This window comes from Canis aureus, chromosome 24, assembly GCF_053574225.1.
Source record: "Canis aureus isolate CA01 chromosome 24, VMU_Caureus_v.1.0, whole genome shotgun sequence".
NCBI classification, from domain to species: Eukaryota; Metazoa; Chordata; class Mammalia; order Carnivora; family Canidae; genus Canis; species Canis aureus.
Window position 1 is genome coordinate 36,547,326 of NC_135634.1, and position 22,865 is coordinate 36,570,190.

General features: G+C 51.5%; 1 protein-coding gene across 4 annotated transcripts in view; it reads left to right on the forward strand.

Annotated features, from left to right (window-relative positions):
- Nucleotides 1-22,865, forward strand: part of GFRA2 (GDNF family receptor alpha 2) — an 85,100-nt gene that overhangs the window by 54,138 nt on the left and 8,097 nt on the right. For all 4 annotated transcript variants that reach the window (XM_077868937.1, XM_077868939.1, XM_077868940.1 and 1 more), the window contains 3 exons: nucleotides 16,295-16,404; nucleotides 17,105-17,245; nucleotides 19,100-19,272. In XM_077868937.1, coding sequence (XP_077725063.1) covers nucleotides 16,295-16,404; nucleotides 17,105-17,245; nucleotides 19,100-19,272 — 424 coding nt within the window. The remainder of the gene's footprint in view (nucleotides 1-16,294; nucleotides 16,405-17,104; nucleotides 17,246-19,099; nucleotides 19,273-22,865) is intronic.

The window sequence follows — 22,865 nt, forward strand, 5'->3', positions numbered from 1 at the left end:
GCAAGAGCTGAGAAAGCCTCCTCTTCTGGCAGCCTCAGAGTGCTGACCTTTGACCTCAGATGGCTAGCATCCAGAACTGTGAGGGAATTAATTTCTGTCATTATAAGCCACTCAGTTTGTGGTGATTTGTAACAGACTGAGGCAGGGTCTCCCACACTTTTCCGGTGTGGTCATGAGGCAGGGAGAGGCTGTCTTGCTGCTGTCATTTGACCCTCAAGGCTGGGGGACCCTGGCAAAGGCCATGACAGCTCATATCCCACTAGAGGCAGAAGGAGGGGGACTCAAATGGGCAGCTGTTGTTTAAGAAAGGCTGGGAAATTCTGAGGGAGTGGGAGTGAGATGGTGGGTGCCAGGTGGGTGCTTGGCTGGGCTAGGTTCTGTTTTGGGGTGAGGTGTGGCCTCTGAGCTGGAGAAAGACCATGATTTTGAGGCCAGAGACCAAGAGCAGGTGTGCTGTAGCCCTGTGAGGGGCACGCCTTCCTCCTGGCAGCAAAGCCCAGTGCCCTCTGGGTGGAGCCTGGGTATGACTCTTGGTGGGGAAGGGGGCAGAGTGTGTTCAAGCTCAGGCATCATTGGCTCTGCCTTTGTGACTGCCCTACCCTGGAGCCTCTTTCTTGGATTCTACTGCCACTCTAATACCTACCCCCGGAGGACAATGTCCACCCCACATGGGAGCAGCAGCCAAAACCCTAGGAAGACCCAGAGCTTCGGGCTCATCTGGGTTCAAGTCTCCACCCCAGCACTTCTCAGCCATGCCTCGAGTCATTTCATGTGTCCAAGGCTGGGTTTCCTTCTATGGAAAGTGGGGTATTGCTTTTAGAGGTGCTTAGCAGACACGTAGTAAACACTGCAGATTGTTAGCTGTTACTATGTACTATTAGTTTGGTAGGCCTCAGTAAATGCAGAGGCAAGACTGAAAGGAAGTAATTATAGAAAACATAAACAGCATAAAAATATAGGTTTCCAAGGTACAGGCAAGTTTCAGATTTCGAGTGCCTGGGCTGGCTTGACACTGTCCTGGCTCCTTCTTTCTCTCCCTGGGCTGGGTGCTGGGCTTCTGTGTAGTGATCTGGCCCCTGACCTGGAAGCCAGGCAGCCTCTTCAGGCTCCTATTGCTGGTCACAGCAGCCCCTATCCATGTAGGGGGAGCAGGGCTGCTAGCTCTTTGGTGGGAACTGGATTAGAAGGACCCAGCTCTGAGGTCTCAGTTTTGGGAGAAGCTCAGAAGTCTTCTTTGGGGTGACCTAACTGGTCTTAACCCTTGACTCTTCAACTTCTCCAAGCTGGCTGGCTCTGCTCTGAAGATGGAAGCTTGGGTGGCATCCTGTTCTCTCTCGTGCCTCTTGCTGTCCTCCTCTGCTCCCTTTCAGAGCAGGAGGGCTCAGAAGGGATGGTTTTTGAGAAGATCTGCTCTAGGAAGGTGAGTGGGAGTATCTTCTGGCCTGGAAGACCGGCGTCCAGAAATTATGTGTGGGCCATGGCCCCATGGCAGCTGGCCATTGCAGCCTTGTCAAGATGTTGACTGTGTCACAGGGACATACCAGAAGTGATGCTCTGCGTGATGCCATCAGATGTGCTACCTGTATTTGAGCCTAGAGGGGGTTGGAGGGCTAAGGAGACTATTGGATCCTGTAAACTCCTAAATGCCTTCTGGGGTAGGACAAGTTTTTATTTCATTTATGTTCAGTTCTGTGCACTTACTAACCATTGTTTGAGCATCCTGGACACCTTCATTAAAATAGCAGCTTGGGGATCCCTGGGTGGCTCAGCGCTTAGCGCCTGCCTTTGGCCCAGGGCACGATCCTGTAGTCCCGGGATCGAGTCCCGCATTGTGCTCTCGGCATGGAGCCTGCTTCTCCCTCCTTCTGTATCTCTCTCTCTCTCTCTCTGTCTATCATGAATAAATAAATAAATAAATAAATAAATAAATAAATAAATAAATATTTTTAAAAAATAGCAGCTTATACCCTTTGCAGATCCTTTGCCTACAGATCATCAGCCACCTGATCTTAAATTGCCATTCCCAGTTTACTTCCTGGTTTGAGAAGTCTCTGTTGAAGGCCTTCAATAGCTTGGGTATCACTAAGTATCCACTACTTCAACTGGGTAGTCAACTGTAGAGTCAGCTCTACAACTGGTGTACCTTCCTCATTACCATAGACCAGATATATCAAAACTCGTTGTACCCCATTCCAGTGCAATGGTAGGTTGTACTCCCTCTTTCCTTTCAACACCAGCAACATCACTAGCAATATCCAGATGAAATATAGGTTGCCTGTAAGGATGTCCAGCTGGCCAAGTGATAGCAAGAAAGAACATAGTGAAGCACCATGTCCCCCTGGAAGACCATCCGTGGATGGACACCGTCAGGCTACTGGGAGATGCTGCGTTCCTGTGCAGGAAGCTGGAGGACTGCTCCCTAGGGCCCGGGGTCACATGTATCAGCCTGATTGACTTGTGCCCCTGTGGTGTCGTTCTCTTGTAGCTCTCCTGGAGCAGAACCTGACTGCTCCCGGCCCCTCTTGTTTTCTGTTAGGTATGGGCGGTGGTTTGTGATGTGTCACCCACTGTGCCTCACCATCCTAATGCAGTCATACTGGGCATTAAGTTTCGACATACACATTTTGTGATGACCCAAACACTCTTCTGTAGCAGACCCCTCAGGGGCTTCCTTCTGTGTGGGCTGGAGCACAGGTGGTCTGGAAAGCCCTCTCTTTGTTACATCCAGACTCTGGGACCTCACTCGAGAATCCACTCATTCACACTCATTGCGGGATCCAGGTCCTACGCTGCATCCGCCATAGGCTGTGATGGCCTTCCCTTCCTTTCTGGTTCTGCCCTTACGTGTATCTCATTTTTGACTCAGGCTTTTCTTCTCTCTGTCCTTTGTACTCCTGTGCCCTGTCCCCCATCCTTTGAAACTCAGCCTTGGCAGAGCCCTGCAGGGTATGTGTAAGAGACTCACTAGAAGCAGTGAGGAACTTGACTGGGCCCCAGAGGCTGCTTATTCTAAGATGAATTCATTTCGATGCTTGATGAGCTCACGAAAGGTCTTCTCACTCCTCACCTGGCATCGTATCATCACATAGGAGTCACCATCTTTTTCTTGCCACATGGGAATGTCTGTCCACACACTTTATCTTCTCAGATGAAGCCAGAGGCTTCCGTTCAAATTCTCAGACGCTCCAGGGTCTTGATATTTCATTAATTTTCAGTAGGGGTTTTCAGGGTGCCAGTGACTAGCCCAGGGATACCCAGTGGCCATCTGCTTCCCTGAGCAGTTTGCCGAGTCCTCTCTGATTTTTGTCCTGCCCATTCCCTGTGGGAGACATGGATATGTGCTGATCCATGGCAAGCCTGCAGCGATGTGGGCTCAGCACTGATGCACGGCCCACACAGGAGGGCATGGCTCCTGGCTTTCTGATGTCAAAGGGAAACTTGAGGTCACTTGCTTTGGACTCGGAGGGCAGCAACAGGGAGGACCCACACAAGTCAAGGCATAGGGGAAGGGCCTGTGGTTGGGGGGGATGTGGTGTGCACCTGTCATGGTGGCAGGGCCCTCACATGGGTGCGCACGTGAGGATGTGCATGGTGAGAGTCCTGTTGTGGGTGACTCAGATGGCCTGTGTTCTCTCCTCCCTGGATGCTGCATTCTGTGTGCTTACCTTAAAACTGACAGGTTGGAACCCCCTAGTTTATAGATTTTATTTTTTTAAAGCCCTTTTTGTAAAACACTAACCTCAGCGAAGGAGAAAGATGGAAGAAAGAGAAAAAGAGCTGAGTTCAGCAACTACAGTTTGCTGTATTTTTCATCTTGCCTCAGCAAGTTGGGACCACAAATAATCTGGTCTTCTATGCTTCAGTGATGCTGCTGCTCAAGACTGCACTCTCCTCCTAAGGCAGGGTATTCCTGGGAGCTGGCGTTGGTCTCCTTCCCCAGCCTGCTGGCTCCGATGGTGGTGGTGGTCCGGTGGTCTGGTTGTGGGTGGCCAGGGCAGGGGTTCCAGGGGGAGGCAGAGCACAGAGGGATCCCTGAGCAGCGAGAGGGTAGGTCATTAATTTCAGAATGATTTCTGGAATCAGCTAAACATTTCCTTTTAACCAGTTTCCCCAGCCTCACATTCTTTGTTAGTTCAGGAAAAATGTCATTTATAATGGATGTTGCCTTGATAAATTGCTCCCGAGAAGCATAGCGTTCTCATTAGTCTATATAATGAGAAATACTCTTGGTGGTGACATGACTGCCCAGATATTTGCCTGATTGGAAGAATATTTGCCTATGCGGTCCTCCCTGGACGGCCTAGAATTGAGGGCCAGTGGGAAGGGGCTCAGGGCCCAAGGCTCCCTGCAGGCTCTGTGGCTCCAAGGGTGCTCTTCCAGCATTCTCTAAGAGCAGACCCCAACCACACGGGGTCCTTCCTGCTTCCTGGTGGGCACAGGCTGTGGTGTGCAGGTTCCTTACCTATGTTGACACACCAGCCCTCTCCTGTCCCCTGTTCTGGCTGCCTGCATGGGGAGCTGGTCTTTTGAGTCAGCCGAAGAAGAGAGTTTGTATGCTATAGTCCTGCCTTCTTTTTTTTCTTCTTCTTACTATTCTGAAAGAAGAAAAAGAATATACATATATATAGTGAATTCTGTTTTTGCGAAGTACTTTTGCATATGCGGATATGCAGTTTCATTCCAACTACTCTTCTGCGTAGGTATCAGAGCCACTTAGGTACTGAGAGATTGCAGTGAATTCCAGGGTTTATGGCTCGTAAGCGGCGGCATTTTGACCCAAATACTCTGCTCTATCACTGATTCCTTTTGCCCTTCTGCTTGTTTGAGAATGGACAATTTACCCAGCCTTTCTCCACAGGGACCCATTGTGTTTTTCTCTCTAGGTCCCCAAGGCACTTCTTCATCTTAAGAGTGGTACTTAAGGATGTGTGTTAATTCTTGCAGGCCACTGGGGCCTCCTTTAGCAGATGGCTATTACCAGAGATAGCAAAGATACTTTTCCAAATTCCTAACAACCACCAGGCAGGATTAGAGGAGGAGGAAGACAGACCCACCGAAGGGCATTTTGGGGAACTGCGGTATCTTACTTGGTGCCTAAGTAAGATACTGATGCTGATGCATTTTGCTATGCTGTCAGCTAGGAGCTGCTAGTAATTTTATTTTTCAAGACAAGCTATTAGGAGAGTTCTTGGCTCTCCTCCTACTTTGAGGAAAGTCTTCAAGTCCTCCACAGTAGTCTCATCCATCCATCCATCCATCCATCCATCCACCAACTTACCCATTCATCCACTCACCCACCCATCTAACCATCCATCTGTCCACCTAACCATCCATCCATCCATCCGTCTGTCCATCCATCCATCCATCCATCCATATTTTCCTCCCTCCTTCCCTTCCTCCTTCCATCCAGTGGCTGTTGAGTCACCATTTGGTGTCAGGTACTACTCTGGGCATTGAAGATTCAAACATGAATAAGATTGTTTCTGTTCTGGGATCCCTGGGTAGCGCAGTGGTTTGGCGCCTGCCTTTGGCCCAGGGCGCGATCCTGGAGACCCGGGATCGAGTCCCACCTCGGGCTCCCGGTGCATGAAGCCTGCTTCTCCCTCTGCCTGTTTCTGTTCTGAAAGAACTCATAGTTTAATGGGAGAAACAGATATGAAATGTATACATTATGATATACTTGATGGTGCAAACGAAGTAATTGGAGTTTGTGAAACATGTTTGGAGTTGGAGCAGAACATTGACAGAAAGTGTTCTGGAAGAGCTGGCACCTGAACTGGGCTTAGAGGTTTAAGGAGGACATGGTTGGGGGATGGCATTCCTGGTAAAAGAAGCTCCATAGGATAAAGATCCATGAAACATCATGGTTGGGGAATGTGTGCTCTTTGATATTGCTGCAAGGCTTGGGTGGGAGAGAGGAGTGTGAGGAGAGATGAGATGATAGACATTAGTGGAGTCCGGATTATGGGTGGGGATCAGGGTGGTACATGATGGGCTGAAGAAACCTGGGTCATGAGTGGGTCTGTAGTCGTTCGGGTCAGAATGGACCCTTCATAAAAGCCAAGGCTAGCATGCAGGGCACAGCTGTAGGTATTAGATGGGAATCTTGGTTACCTTCTCAGAAACTACTAGACTTTTTTTTTTTTAATGGGTTGGGAGGCTCACAGAAGGGAGAGTGCTTGCCCAAGATTGTGCCCCTTGTAATTTGCAGAGTTGGAGTTTGAGGGTCATTTTGCTCTTAGTCATGAAGCTGTCCTGCCTCTTCTGTGGCTCTGAAGTTTAGGTGAAGCATCCTAAAAAGGAAATAGTGGATTTTTCTCATATGTTATGTTTCAGGAAATGTTATTTGATGTAAGAATCTATCTGAATATAACAATATGCCATGGAATAATAGGGTTTGAATGGATTGCAAAGGCTGAGAAACACATTTTTTGGAGAGGAAATGCTGAGAATAACAAAGATGGGGAGGGATCTGGGTCTTTGAGTAGGAGGTCCTCATTGTCAGGAAGGGGAAGAAGAAAGGTTGGAGCTGCTAGAACAGAGAAGAGAGGAAGTGAGCTAATGGGACTTCAGGTGTCAGTGTCTCAGGACTGATTCCTGTGGTTAGGAAGACCATGTGAGTGGCTGGCCACTGGGAACTGGGACCTTGCCTGCTCCCTGGCATTGCAGGATCCCCTGCTACCCCCAACTGGAGGGAGATGGACCTGGAGCTTTTTGCTCTGGAGTAGGAGGGAGGGCGGTGGTGGGAAGAGAGAGAGATGGAAGAAACGTAACCTCATACCACCAACGAGAACCATATCAGCATTCAGAGAAAGTTGAAAGAAATCTTTCAGCTGGCTGGCTACCTAGCTCAAGGCTAACCACACTCTTAACACAATAATAAGTCAATCCTCACTGAATAATTAAATAGAGAGCCTTCATAAGTATTGACTTAATGTGACAGCAAGTCTATAGTGACTCGGGGTTTGCTTATGTAAACACAATCTCTTGTTCAGCTTACTTAGCAGTTCAATGAAATAGAACAGTCCTTCAATTAAAATCAAATGATGCATATGTTTAATTCTTTTCTCTTCTTACTGGATAATAATAGGTTTGGAACATAGGTGAAGGGATTGGGGAAAAAATGGAGAAAAGGGTATCTGCCCTTCTGCTTGTGTGTTTAGAGGCCAGTGGTGGTCTTGGGAAGAAGGATATGGTCTTGGCTCCCATGTCTGGGCCCTGGGTGGGAGGTCCATCCAGACCCTGCTGATCCTCTCCCAAAGCAGCCTTGGTTGGCCACTGTGGTTGGTGTAGCTGTCTCTTCATGGTGGACTGAGACTAATTGATTTCTTCTGGTCAGTTGGAGGTGTGGCGGCTCCAACCACAGAACTCTCCAGGCCATTTCTTGTGGATGCCCTCATGGCTCACCTGGAGGGGAGAAGGGGATGCTGTGCGATCTCTAGGCTGGATGGCAGGGGGTGGGGGCCAAGGAGCAAGGTGACATGCCAATGATTCCCTTGGGTGACACCAGAGAGAAATAAACCTCCCTCGTTCTGTGGCTTCAGAATGCTGGGAGAAGGAGAGGGGGGCCGGCTGCATAGCAGAAGGGAAAACCCATTGGCTTCGGAGCAAATATTTGAAGCTCAGTCTTCTGGCTTTGCTTCTGAGATAGTAACTGAGTTAATTAACCTCTCTAGGTCTTTGTTTCCTTATCTGTAAAGCAGAGGTAATAATGCCAGTTTCAGATAATTGTTGTCAGAGTAAAATGTGGGGATGTTAGTAGAAGTACTTCGTGTGACACTGTACAAATGCAGGAGATGCTTGTTAATAGATCAGAGATGTTATGTGGCTGGGCCTGAAGGGAAAGGGCTCATGCCTTCTACACTATGTTCCATGCTCAGGAGTGGATAGTGGGGTCTTGTGATCTCAACAATAGTGCAGTGAGTATGGCTGGGGCATCTGCTACACGCCAGACATTGTCCAAGAACTCACATACCCTTGCTCGTTGGACATCTCATTCCGTCCTTGCCATGACCATATGACATAAATACTGTTACTACTTCAATTTTCCAGGTGAAGAAATGGAAGCCTGGAGAGGTTTAATGACCTATTCAAGGTTACACAGCTAGTGAGTAGCTAAAGCCAAGCCTCAGACCCAGTCAGCAGACAAGATGTCAGAAATTGGACCTTCCAGCTGAGTGTGCTTCTGGCTGGGTGGAGGGGAGAGGGGCTCTCGCAGAATTCAGGACCTCCTGTGGGAGGACAGCAAACATTTCCACTTGTGGCAGCTTGTGCTGGGGTCGTGTTCATGTCCAGAAGGGCCTGGTCTAAGTTTCCCAGCTTGGCACCTGTCTTCGACCTGTAAGCTCCTAGGTATTGGAGCTGCTCTGGAGTAAGGAGCCGGTTCCCTGAGGTGGTAGCTTTTCTCTCTTTGTCTTGGGACAGAGGGACAGTGAAATTTGCTGATGCTCCTGGAACCAGTAACACATTCTCTAAACAAAGGCTTAGAAAAATCATTGTTTATCATAGCTCAGGATTCATGAGGCCTCATTCAATTAAACTTGAAGAAATAATTACAATCTTAAAGAAACTTTATTAAAAGAGAACGAAGTGAAGACTGTATTCTATTAGTATCTTTGAAATTTACTTCTGGATCTCGTTGGTTTATATATTTGCCGTTTTTTCCTGTTTGCAGCCAGAGTGCACAGACTGTATTGTCTCCTGATTTTTAATCCCTTCACGTGATCTCATGTTTGAATTTTCATATGTTGGCACAATCCACATCCTTGTCATTTTTAATAGCAATGCAGCTTTCCGTGGCTCATCTGTCTGAGCCATTCCCCTCTAGTTAAGCAGAGGAAGGAATCCAAGGCCAGGTCCATCTCCCTTTGTGAATTTTGTTAGCATCTGTTTCCTAAGTTGCTCTTACTAAGGTGCTCCTGCAACGCTGGCTTTTTCACATGGGTTATCAGACCTTTTGGGGTTTGGTTTTTGATCTGTGACCTCTTCAGCATATGCCTTTTTTTGATTGCTTTGAACTTGGGCAGAGAAGATCCGATAAAATCAGAGAGTAAAGCTAAACGTTAGTTAAGAATTTTCTCCTTTAACTATCAGAGCCCCAACTACCTTAGGAAAATTAGAAAGGAATTTATTGGCTTCCAATAAAACATAGAAAGGGCAGGAGTATATTCCAGGACTCAGATACAAATAGGCCTGTCTCTCCTTGTCTCTCGTTCTGTTTCTCTCTGCACGGTAGCTTCATGTTTATTCTTATTGTGACCAAGAGGCTATAACTGTGGTCCTGATTTATCTGGGCTCACATCTATGGTGTCTCATAACCAGAGAGAAAAGAATGTCTCCTTCCTTGCTGGCTCCATTAGGAAAACCTCAGGGAAGGACCGTGTCTAGCCTAGCTTGTGTTACTTTCTTCTCCCTAAACTACTAGTCAGTGTGGGCCAGGGACAGAGATGTATGGCTGACCCAGCCCAGGTCATGTGTCCACTTTTGGCCCAGGAGGGTAGAGTACCATGGTTGACAGCCTTTCCTAGAACTACCTGGCTGGAGGAGGAAGTCCCTTCCCTCAGTCCATCCCCAGGGGAGTTGCTATTCTGGGCAGATAGAATAAATATTCACTACACACTTGAAGAATAAACAGAAGGGCAGGAAGCCAGGCTGGTACTTGAGTTCATGAATAAGTGGTGGCAGTGTCCTGGAGAAGAGGAAAGGACAGAGGATCAGGCTGTCCATGGTGAGCTCTGGAGGTGTCAGAAAGCAGCCACATGGGTGAAATCCATTTTCCCCTTTCTCAATGTCACATAATTGTGAACCCACTTAACCAAGCTCTGCACTGCTGGAGGCACCTCAGAAAACCATTCCAGAGGCACTTGGATCTATTAAAGCCATTTTCTTGCATTCCCATAAATTGTCTATGAGGTCTATCATAAGTAATTTGCACTTCTTGGGAGCCCCTTTTCCCCTCTATGAAATATTCAGGTGCCCTGTTCGTTTGCATGAGGCAGTGCTGGTGGCTGCCTCTGGAATCATCCTCAGCAGTGGTGGATCGTAACAACAGAGCCGAGAAAAGACCGTGTCCTTGTTAGCAGGTGCCTGGTCTTGGTGTGCTGGCTGTAGGGTATATAGTTGTGCGGCCTACCTCTCAGAGCTGCTGTGTCCTTGCTGGGGAATAAGTCTACTTTGTAGGATTGTTCAGAAAACTAAATGAGGTAACAGTTTTTGGCACATAATAGATTCTCAATAAATATTAGCTTCTTTTTCTCCTTCCCCACTTCTAAGACCAATAGAAACCTGTTGGTTTCTGTGGCAGCAGCATAACAGGTATGATCTGATAAATGGGAACTTTGGGAAACTGACAAGAACTTCAAACCATAAAGCCACATACTGGCTGGCATTGGGATGCTTTGGGATTCTGTGGAGCAATTCTCCTTGTATTATTTTAGGGTAGACAGATTTGAGAAACTCTCTGTGTTTGGGAAGGTATTTATAATTTGGATCAAGGGTGATATGGTGCCTATATTTTCTCTTGGCTAAGACCAAAGCACAGAACTGAAAGGCATGTATCGTGTAGATGTATGGCTGTGTGGGGATAGGTGAGTGTATGTGGGTATGTGTATAAACACGAGCACTCTTTGCCTCATGACCACGAGCCTTCTCAGGCCATGGTCCAAAGCATCACTTTCTTCCCTGGCTAGGTGGGGATAGTCAAAGCTGAGATCAGACCAGGGAGTGGGGTCTGAAGGGCCCCCCAGAAGCCCAGCTCTGCAGCCTGTGCAGATTGCCACGTCCCCAAACTTCAGTGTGCCTCACAATCACCTGGAGGGGTTGTTAAAGCACAGATTGCTGGACTCTCCCTCTAGGATGTCTAGAATGTCTGTCTCCATCTTGTATGTCTGGGGTGGGCCTGGAGAATTTGCAGGTTTTCTTTTTTAAGATAGATACATAGATACATAGATTAATTAATTAATTAATTACACAGGGAGAGAGAGAGAGGGAGAGAGAGGCAGAGACATAGGCAGAGGGAGAAGCAGGCTCCCTGTATGGAGCCCGATGCGGGACTTGATCCCAGGATCCTGGGATCACGACCAGAGCCAAAGGCAGATGCTCAGTCACTGAGTCACCCAGGCATCCCGAAAATTTGCTGTTCTGAGTTCCCAGTTTATGCTATTGCTGTTGCTCTGTGGACTATACTTTGAGAATCACTGATCTATAGGTCTACCCCACCTCTCTAGTCTGGGTGATTTCTTCTTGTTGATCTTTGCATGTCCAGCCTTGCCTCTTTTTCCCTCTGCAGGAGCACATCTGCCTGTCAAATAGGGTTGCCAAATCTAACAAATAAAAATTTGGGATACCCACTGAAATTTGAATTCCAGATGAAGAGTGAAAACCTGCGTAGTACTAGTATTGGTTACATTTAGCTTAACATTAGTATGTCCCAGATATTGCATGGGATATACTTACACTAAAAAATTTATTGTTGACCTGAAATTCAAATTAAATAGACATCCTGTATTTCATCTGGCAACTGTTTCATCAGAGTGGGGGTCAAGTGTCTCTCTGTGCCTCTCCTGCCACTTCCCTGTGATTGAATAGGCTACAGCTGCTGGTGAAACCAGCCCAAAGAGGGTTTGTGTTTTTCGGACAGAGCCACCTGCTGCCCCTGAGCTCATTTGGCAGTCTTCACTTGGTCTCTCTGGGATGGACTTGGCTTGTGTTCATATTGGTTCTCTTGCTGGCTCTCTCTGCTTTTCTTTGTCTGTCTCTCTTTCTCTTATACTTTCTTTTATGCCAGCCTGCTTATGGGGGTTCTTAAAGGCAGAAATTTGTAAAGTGATGGGGATGGGCCAAGGAAAAAGTCTGTTCCTAGCAGTGAGAACAGCGTCTGGAGAGCTGACCTCATGGTATCTGCAGGGAAGAGCAGCAGAGGGCCCCAGCTGGCTCGCCACGCATTATGAAAAGGATAACATTTGCCTTGGAGAATGCACCTCCCAGGGCCGGGTAGGGAGTGCTTATGTGGCTGGTTTGCATGGTGGTTGGAGTCCAGGATGTTGCCAGCTTGATGGAAGTTGACATCACTTGGTCTCCGATGCTGACAGAGGGAGCCAGTACCATGGACATCAGCCTGTCTTGAGGGGCAGAGAGAATCTGAGCAATCAGAGGCCTTCTGGAGACTTGGATGCAGCATCCCCAGGACTGGCCCCATTTGGCTCTCCTCTTGCCAAGGCCACTTTGACGCTGAGAATGGAGAAACGGTGGAATGTAAGGCCTAGCCATGGCCCTTCCCTTACCTGCCCCACTGCTGGGCCTGCTCCTCTCTTCTCTTGCTCTGAATGGAGCCAGTGAGTCTGCTTAATAGGAAGTAGGCCACGGCCTTCGAGGGCTCTGGCAAGGGAGCCTTGTGTATGTGGCCTGGCTTCGAGGGCCTGTGCTCCTCCTCCTGTGTCCTCAGAGTGATGTGGAGAGTAACAGTGTGGCAGGGAGGCCATTGCACAATTGGGACGAGGGACAGGGTGAGGGGGCCATCTCTCCTGTGTTGCCTTGTATGGGATGCAGACCCACCTTAGCAGGTTGAACAGGTATTTTTCCTTCTGGACACAGGAAAAGCTGTTTCTTGCTTGTACTTGCCGGTGCTTGGCAGGCACAGTGCTGGGGACGAGGTGTCCAGATAGAGAAGGAAGAGAAGGTGACGCCTTCTGCCAGTGCCCCAGCTAGCATACAAATCCCTGCGAGGAGGATAGGCAGGCACGGCTCACCCAGTTTGCTAATTGGGGCCACCAAGCTCAGAGACATGACAGGCCTGCCTAAGGTCACACAGCCGGTGAGTGAGAGAGAATGGCCATGGGACAGATACTCTCTCCTTTCCCAGCAGCTGGATCTGCCCTTCCCCCCCCGCCCTCACTTGGAGCTCTATCACCGTCACCGTCCAGGTCCCAGCTTCCTTTTCTCTCTTTTGTCCAATGGCCTTATCTCTCTTTGTGGACAGTCACATTCTCCTTGCTCATGCTTTGTGCCTTCTCTAGCCTGTGGGGTCCAGTGACGTTTTGGGGCCAGGCAAGATCCTCAAGGTTCCTAGTGCCAGTGAATGGAGAACTTACCTTGCAGAAGGGGAGGAGGCCCCATGTGCCCCGCGGGGAGTGGAGTTGCCTGGGAGGCTCCCCCCTCATCTGCTGCAGTGGGCCCTGTGGTGCTGCAGGAGGGTGAGCCAACACTGACCTCTCATCAGGCCCTGGATCCTGGCCTGGGGGACACTCTACCCTGACCCTGTTAGCTGGGATTTCCTATCTGACATTGCAGTGACTTGCAATGCAAGGGTATCCTTCCCATCCTTAGTCTGTCAGTCACATGGCAGGGGCTCAATCTGTGTTTAGAGGAAGGATGAAGTTGGTAAAGTCTGCCACTGTGGGAACACACGTTTCAGTTGGAGAGGCCAAATGGAGCAGTAGCAGTAAGTCTCTATACAATTAAGTATGAAACTGCATGGTCCAGACTTTTTGTGTAGCTGGAGTACAGGGGCGGGAGAGATCCACACAGCTGGGGTGGCCAGAAAGTGCTTCGTGCAGGTGGGTCTTGGGGAGGTACTAGGAGGGGGTCAGGCCTTCGGGTGATCAAATGGCATAGGAATGCTCTCCTGTATTTTGGCTAAGAGATGACTTGGAGGCCTCTTTGATGGGGAGGAGATGGAAACAAGGGGCTTTGCTTGTTATCTAGCAGCTTCCTTGCTCACAGCGTGCAGGAGCTCCGTTCTGGTTGTGTGCTGCCCATCTGCAGTGCTCCTTAGTGCTGGGCCTGACCTTGTGCCCTTGGCTCCTTCTAGAGGGAGGCAGTTGGCCAAAACGAACAGTGAAGTCTCTGGAGGGGCTGGATGAGTTTCTTGTGGCCGCTGAAACAAAGTCCCACCAGCTGGGAGACTTGGAAGAGAATTTTATTCTCACAGTTCTGGAGGCCAGTAGTCTAAAATCAAGGTGTCCACAGGGCTGTGCTCCCTTTGAAGGCTTCAAGGATGAACTTGAAGAAAGAACCTGTTTCATGCCTGTCTCATAGCTGCTGGTGTTGCCTGCAATCCTCGGCCTTCTTGGGCTTGTAGATGCGTCACTCCAGTCTCTCTCTCCGTCTTCACATGTGTCCTCGTGATGTCTTTCCCCCTTTTTATAAGGACAGCAGTCATCGGTTTGAGGGCCTTGAGGGCCCACCCTAATCCACTCTGACTTCCTGCTGGTCACATCTGCAAGGAGCTCATTCTGAAGTCAGGTCCTATCATGGACACTGGGAGTCAGGACTCAATTCAGCCCACAGCCCGTGCCTGGAGCTTTTGTGTTGCTTGCCTCCAAGACAACTGCAGATTTCCTTTCCTCGGGGATGCTGAATGTTGGCTCTGGAAGGACCCTTCCAGGGCCTTTGCTCCAGAGCAGTGAGACCTGCCAGAGAGAGCTTCCACCCCGTCGTTAGTTCCGGACCAGAGCCCTGGCTCTGCTGCTCAGGAGCTCTGTGACCTTGGGCAAGTTATTTAGCTTCTCTGAGTGTCTGCTTCCTGCTCTGTAATGTGGGACCGTAACGTTGACTGCTTGTCACAGCTCAAAGAGTTCGGATCTCAGTGTGAGGATTGAACGAAAGACAGATGAATGTGCAAGTATCTCTTCTTAAATCATTTTTTATTGTGGTAAATTATGCATTGCGTAAAACTTACCATTTTAACCGTTTTTGAGCGTGCAGCTCAGTGGCATTAGGTCCATTTGCATTGTCATGCAGCCAGCACCACCATCCCACTCCGGAACTTTTCATCTGCCCAGACTGTGAAAATGCCTTTTACAAAGAGCACTTTCTACTCATTTGATAAATAAGGAACCCGAGTCCCTGAAAAGTAAGAGCTTGAGTCGCCCAGTGAATTAGGGGCACAACTGAAGTGAGAACCTCAGTCCCCTGCCACATAGTTTGTGGTGCTCATCTTCTTCAGTCTCCCAACCCTCTGTGGGCTGCAGGGTCTGGGGACACAGGAGGCATTACTGGGGTTGAATTCCTCCAGAGAGCTTCCTTTGCCCCAAACCACATCCCCCCCATCCCCCCAGAATGTGTCCCGAGGTGGGACACACACAGCTGCCTCCTCTCAACCTCTTGACTCTCTCTACCTTTGTCTCCTTTGTCAAGTGGGACAGAGCTCCTCTGGAGGACTGGGGGAGCTGGATTTGGGGCAGCCTTTGGGATGGCTTCGTGAGGTACCTTGTGACATGGAGAGAGTAGGGGCAGGGAGTCAAGGGCTGGGTTCTGGCCCTTCCGGTAGCTACCACAGTCTTCTCACTGACCATGTATTGGTTGAGGGCCTACTGTGTGCCCATCATTGGGGAAATACCAGTGAATAAGACCCTCCTCGCTGCTTGGAGCTGCTGTGAGACACAAATGGTATGATACATGACGACCCCATGGCAAAGGGCACTCACTACAGGAGGTGATGATGAGGGGTGGGGGGAGGTGAGCTGGCCACCCCCAGCCCAGGCCAATGGGAGTCTGGGTGCTGGGACAGGTTAGACTTGGGTGCCTGGGGTTCCATGTGACCTTCCACATCAGGTACTGGAGACAGACCCGGGTCACAGAGCATCCTTGACCTTGATGTGGCTCAGGGTCGAGGAGAGAGGTGCCCAGGTAGTTATGAAGTAGTATCATGGGTGCCAACAGAGGGGAAGGGGTGATGTCACCAGGGGAAGAAACAGCAGACTCTGCCCTTATGGGACAGAGGAGGAAGTGGAGGGACGACAGCCGGGGTGGGGGTCCTTTGCTCTGACCCAATCCAGAAAAGGCCAGTCAAGAAAGCCCTCAGGTGTCTCCTGGTAGGGGGACTCTTTGTTTAGCTGCCTGGGGGCTGGCTCCTGTGGCCCTCAGTGGATCCTGGGAGGTGGCTGGGACAGGGATTATTGTACACATTTTTCAGGCAGGTAGAGTGATGTGTTGAAGGCCTTGGGCAAGGTCACCCAGGAGCGGGGCCAAGCAGAGAGCAGAGCCCACTTTCCTGCCTTGGTCCCAGGCATTCTTGGCAAACCCACCCCAGATTCTTTCTGTGTTCCTCAGACTCCAGATCCATTCACAGCCTGCCATGCCTCAGCTGTGTCCCTGGTCCTCCAGGAAGTCCTGCCGTCAAGGAGCTCCCCGCATGAAGCCCCCAAAGGCTTGAGGACTCTCCTTTTCCTCCTCTCCATCTTCCTAGCTTCCTCCCGGCCTGGGAACCTGTGGGGAGGAGCTGCTCTGCCTCAGAAAAGGTGGGAAGGCCGCCAGACTAAACCGTTCTCTCTGTTGGGTCTTCTCCTGACACTAGGTCCCGACTGGCAGACTTCCATGCCAATTGTCGTGCCTCCTACCAGACGCTCACCAGCTGCCCTGCCGACAATTACCAGGCGTGTCTGGGCTCCTACGCTGGCATGATTGGTAAGCCGCCCCCGCGCACCTGTGCCCACAGTGGCACCTGGCTGTGGGTAGGGGGCCTGGCTCGGGGCCAGAGGGTGGACAGTCTGAGCTCACTCCTCTCTTCAGAGAAGCCAGAGGAGAGGCCAGGCCTTTATCGTGGGGAGAGCAGGGCCCTGGGAGCCTTATAAAGCTTTTGAAATGAGAAAGTAAGATTTATTGTATGGTTTGGACATTCCAGGCACTGCCCTGAGCGGTAGACGTGGACTGTCTTAATTCTCACAACAGTGCTTCCTAGGGAGGGGTTGGTATCTCCATTCTACAGATCGGGACACTGAGGCTTAGAGAGGCCAAGGAACTCGCACAGGTTCACCTTGCTAGTAAATGTTGGCACTGGGGTCTAAATGCTGGATGTGAACCTCTGTCTCCCTGGCTCTAGAGCACACGCTCTGCTTGCTGGCAGAGCAAAGGCCCACGCTCCAGGAAGCAGGGGGCAGGGTGGTGGCCCCCGATATCTCCTCTGCTGTCTGGCTCTGTCCTCGGTGTCCGTGTCCTTCTGTCCCATGTGGTCACTATCCCCTGGTTGCTGGGATAGTAATGCTCAGACTTTGTGAGTTGGGATGTATGTGAGGGGGCAGTTGGGAGGGAGGGGGTGTTCCCAAGCTGCTTCTCTTCCAGAGAGAAGGCCTTACTGTTCCTTCTCCTTTGCCTTCCCCCTGCCCAGGGTTTGATATGACACCCAACTACGTGGACTCCAGCCCCACTGGCATCGTGGTGTCCCCTTGGTGCAGTTGTCGTGGGAGTGGCAACATGGAGGAGGAGTGTGAGAAGTTCCTCAGGGACTTCACCGAGAACCCGTGCCTCCGTAAGTCCCGCCAGTCCCTCCCCGAGATCCTCACATCCCACAGGGGCCCCACATCGGGAGGTCCCATGGCATCTATGGGGCTTCCCCAGCAACCTGCAGAGACCTTGGGTTTTGTGTTCTTGGAGACTCATGCTACTGAATGGTCAGTAGGCCAGCCTCAGTTTACCACTGGAGACCTTGAACCTATGTCAGGGCAAGGTCAAAATTTTCTGGCCTGTTGCCCTGACAGCTTCAGCCAGGTTCCAGCTGTCACCTGTCCCTTTAAGGATCCATTCCCCTTTAGAATTGGTGACTTTCTTTTCAAGTCATCAGACTGCTATTCAAAAGGCTACAGAGAGAGCTGAGCCACAAATCCTGCCTGCCTTGATCTGCTCAGTCTGATGCTCTTGCCTTCCACCCACTTGAAAATCGCCTCCCTCCTTCCCTGTGTCCTGTCTTCCTTCCATCCACCCTCCCTTTCTTTATAGCACTGGGGATTCAGAGAGATGAGCGACAGTGCCTGTCATTGAGAAGTTCGTGGTCTGATGGAGGGACACTGTCAGGGGGTTGCTGCGATCATAGTACGGGGTGAATGATGCTAGGGTGGAGGTCTGCGCAGGGCTCTCCTGTCAGCCTGGAGAAGGCCCTGAAAGCTTCTCACACCCTGGCCCATTGAGGGACAGTGGGCGTCTGTCAGCTGATGAGGCAGGGAGGGCATGCCAGCCCACCCGGGCAGAGGTGCTTGTAGGAACTGTAGACTACCTAGTCTTGCTATAGGGCGTGAGGATGCCTGGAGTTACCTGGACAGGGACGGAGAGTCCTCCTCCCGAAGGACCTCGCAGTCCTGAGGATGTTAGGATCTTACGGTCCTGCTGGTGGTGGATGTGGGCCACTGAAGGAGTGTCGGCAGGTGGCATTGTGGGCGGACCTGCATTGCAGAAGGCCCGCTCTCTGGTTCTGCTGTGGAGGGGTGGGGATGTGGGTCTGACAGGTGGCCCGACAGAAGTCTGCTCAGGGGGCGGAGAAGCTGGTCATGGAGAGGATGGTGTGACTGAACTGAGCAGCGGTGGGGAGGGGAGAAGAGGGAGGGGGTGGACAGATCTTTAGGAGGCGGGCTTAACTGGTGGCAAGTGGGCAGTTAGAGAAGCATAGTGGGGGACCTGGGTGGGGAGAGATGACCCCCTTCAAGACTGGAAACATGGCCAGAAAGCAGTGATGCAACGGAACGGAGCCATGCCTAGTTGGGACGTAGATGTGATGACCTGGAGATACGTCTAGGACTTGGAGTGGAGGTTTCTCTAGGCACTTGGTTCCAGCGCCAAGTCTTGAGGACAGTTTTGTTCAAGAGGTCCCATTATTTCATCCTTAGTGCATTGGTGCTAATGGTGTGGGAGTGGGTGAGGCCACCCCAGGAGAAGAGCTAAGTCTGGGGCTCTTGGAATGCCGGGGGCGGGGGGGCCTGGCACCTGTGCTGGAGGGCGTGTGGGAGGGGTGGGGGGGTCGTCGGTGTGGAGGAAGCCTCTGGAGGGGGAGTGGTCTGCAGCACGGGATGCCCTGGAGACACCAGCACCCGCCGCCCTGGGCCTGCCCTGCTGCCCCCTCCCGGCTCTCCACGTGCATGTCCCCTCTTCCCTTTCTCTTCCACATTTCTTTCTATTATGGTTTCTTTTCCAACCTCCCTCTTGCTGTTTTCTTCTCTACGTGTGAGCTGTCAGTAGCATCTGGAAGGAGCTGCAGAGAAGTTGAGTTTGGACAAGCCACACCCCGTCCTCAGCTCTAGGTTGATACAGAGAAGGCGGTATCGGGATGTGAGGGGCAGACGTGATGGAGGCAGCCCCTGGTTTCTCTGTGACCACCTGCTCTCTCCCCTCACAGGGAATGCCATCCAGGCCTTTGGCAATGGCACAGATGTGAACCTGTCCCCCAAGAGCCCCTCATTCCAGGCCACGCAAGCCCCTCGGGTGGAGAAAACACCTTCTTTGCCAGATGACCTCAGTGATAGCACCAGCTTGGGGACCAGCGTCATCACCACCTGCACATCTGTCCAGGTGAGGGGATGTGTCTCTGCAGCCGGGGAAAAGGAGTTGGGGGTGGGCTGAGGGTCTAGAGAAGCACCACGACACCCCAGGCGAGTATGGGAGATTAGGTCAGGGATGGCGCACGCAAGGTCCTTCCTTTGGATCGGGATCCAAGAGGCAGGGAGGAGCTGTTGGGGGTTAGTTTTTTTGTGCCTTCGTACCCTGGGCATTCACCTTACAGGTACGAAGCACCCGTCCTCTCAGAGGATTGTGTTAGATGCCATGGGGCACCAGAGAAATGTAAGGGGTACCATTACTAGCCATCTGCTAATTACCAGGTATATGCCAGTGACTGTCTACCTACTGCATCGAATTTTCACACGGTAAAGTGTTGGTCTTCTTGTTCTACGCATAGGAAAATGGTCCAGGAGGGTTAGGGAGGCTACCCAAGGTCACACAGCAGGCTGGTGATAGAATAAGATTACAAACCTACGTCAGACTCCAGAACCCATGATGTTCATTTGTTTGTCCATCTGTCCATCCATCTATCCATCCAGCATGTGTTATGTTGCGTTGTGTGCCAGGACTACTGTGGGGTGTGCAAGGGAGATCTTGATGAATAAAACTGACACAGTCCTGGGTTTTGAGGTCCTTATGGTCCTTCCCAGGATCAAACATTCAAGAAGCATCGGGCATGGACTGTGGTCAGGGCTCTCCACTCAGCCTTTCTCTGCTGAGCTGCCCTCAGGCCATCATGCCATTGGCTACAGCAGATTCTTGGCTCTAGTTAGAACACACACACACACACGCACACGCACATGCACACACACACACACACACACACACTCTCACACCTATACTACTCTTACGTAACACACACAACACACCCACACACTCTTACTCATGCACTCTTCACATAATACACTCTTTCTCTCACGCACACATGTGCATTCTCATACACTCAACTTACATATATACGTTCTCTGTGTCACACACACATACACACACACACTTTCTCTCACGCATACACCCACCCACCCCTAGAGCGAAGTGTGAAATAGGACCTCATGCCGAATATCAGAGCAGAGCAAGGGGATCAGTGAGATTGAGGGTGTGGGGTAGAGTGGGGGTGGCCCTGGAGTTACCAAGAAGGTTGGGGGGCTCTGAAGTACCTTTCATGGGGGGGCACAACCTAAGGAGAATGGGCGAGGAGAACAAGGCCTGGCTGTGTGTGTGGAGGGGGGCAGTGAAGACCAGGTCTGAGTGCGGTAGCCGCTCACGGCACCCCCAGTGCACGTTCTCCACAATGTTTCAGTCACTCTGGACAAGGCCCTTCTGGAGGACCAGTGTACAGCCGTGTGACTATAGCTGACATTGTTGTGCTCTGTGCTTGAAATATGCTGAGAGGGTAAACCTTAGGTGTCCTTACCACAAAAAGGGGGGGAAAAAAGCAGAAAATGGTAAAGATGGGAAGTGATGGATACGTTGATTGGCTTGTGAGCATTTCACAAGACGTGTATACGTACATTGGGTCATCAGATTGTACACTTTAAATATATACGATTTTAATGGTCAATTATAACCTCCATAAAGCTGGAACAAACCCCAGTGTGAGGAGAACTAGATCAGGGACGGGGCCTCAGGGAAGCGTTCAGGTCCCCTGGACCTGTCATACTGGAAGAGCCGGTGGGGGTGCCCGTCCTGGTTGGGAAGCTGCTCTCCCTTCCGTCCTGGCAGGCTCCTTTGTGCCGGAACAGCTGACCTCCGAGTACCCTCACGTCAGACTCTGCGTGGACCCTTCCATGCCATGCTCCCCTCCATTAGGTCACCCCTCCAGGTCTGGGCTGAGATGCTGGTGTCACCCTTGGGCAGCTCCTAATTACACTAGCCATGCTTGAGTGACTGCCGGTGGGGGCTCGGGGGCCTGCTGCACGATTGCCAGCTCAATTTCATGCTAGAGTGGCAGGCAGCTCGCCGGTCGGGGCTGTGCCACCTGTCAGGTGACCATGCACTGGCACGGCCCCCATGTCCGTGGGCACCTCCCCCCACCCACCGCCTCCCTGAGTCCCTTGAGGCCCAGCTTACTCAGTAGTGGGGAGGGGGGGATGCTGATTTAGCAGGTAGCTGCCGACCTTTCCCAGACCCTTATATGACTCACCGTGGGTGTGGACGAGTTCAAGGCCACCGCCTCTTGCCTCACTGCGGCCCACTCAGTGCCTGATGGCTCTGATTCCTTCCTTTCCCCTAGTTTCCCTCAGCGGTCTGCTAAACTGTTGCCTGGTTTCTTTTAGCCTCAGCCTGGTTTTTCTGCAGACTCACCATCTGGGGGCTTGTCTTACACTTGGTTTGATTCCAGTGGAGTTAACACGATCTGTGAGTGAGCTGATGTATGGGAAAGTGCCTGCAAGCCGAGTGGTGCTCCGTGTGTGTTAGGTGTTACGAATGTCGGGGTGCTGGGCTGGCAGGGGGCTCCCCGCGCCTGACCTCAGTGACCACCCACTCACAGTCTAGGAGCCACTCGGGGCAGCACAGCTGAGAATGGCCATCTCAGGAGCAAAGGAGGAGATGCAGGCCCTTGGTGGGGCGGGGGGGGGGGGGCGCTGAATGTCACTCCTGGTTCCTTCTCACTGAATCCAAAGGGGAAGGGCCCCCCTTGCTTCTGTTTTCATCACGGTCTTTAGTGAGCACCGCCTCCTCCGTGCCAGGTGCTGGGAGTGCAGAGTCCAGCTGGAGGCTGGTGTGGGTGATTTGCCCCCTCCCCAGCTCATACCCTCTCCTTCAGCTCTGCAGGCTTGGAAGGGCTCCATGGTGGCCTTTGTGGGGGCTTTGGGAGTGACAGCCACCCATAGCTACAGACGGAGGGCCCTGTGTGAGGGCAGAGACAGGAGGCTGAGGCCCGGGTGGGGTCAAGGGGACTAAAAGACTTGACTGATTTCTGTCCTGCCCCTCAAAAGGCCCAGGTCCTCGGGGAAGCCTCAGGGACCCCCTTCACTGACCCAGAAATGGCAGCCAGTTGGGGACCCCACATAAGTGATTGGACATCAGGACCAGAGGGCCTTCTGAGATCTCGTTCTCAAACCCCAAAGGATGGAAGCTCGGCGAGGACAGTTACTTGTCCAGAGCCCCCGGCCGCCAGCTCCTGGACAGTTTCTTCTGCGGGGCGATGGATCTTCCACCCCAGAGGGCTTTCCCACGATGGGGGGCAGGCTCTGCAACCCGAAGAACTCTTGTCTACATCATGGGGCTGCTGAGCAAAAACATGGGTGTCCACAGAGGAGCCAGGAGCTAGGAGACCCCCGAGTTGGCCCTGTGTCTGGGCATCCTCAATGCTGTTTTGAGTCCTGCCCTCATAGGCTTCCATTCCTGGCTGGGCCCCCACTCCAGGCAGCCCTGCCTGCCTGGAACTCTCTGGAACTTGGAGAATTCATGGCAAGATCTGCAAAATGGTCTCTCCCTGTCCCTCTGGCCTTGCCTGTGTGTATGTGCACACACACCCCCCTGTGTGAATTCCCTCCCTGATCTGGAGGCAGCAGGTCAGCCGTGGACTCTCCTCCAGGGCCCTTTGTTTCTGAAGTGCAGTCAGCCCCTCCCCAGGTGTAGACCCGAGGACGGCGGTGAGCAAG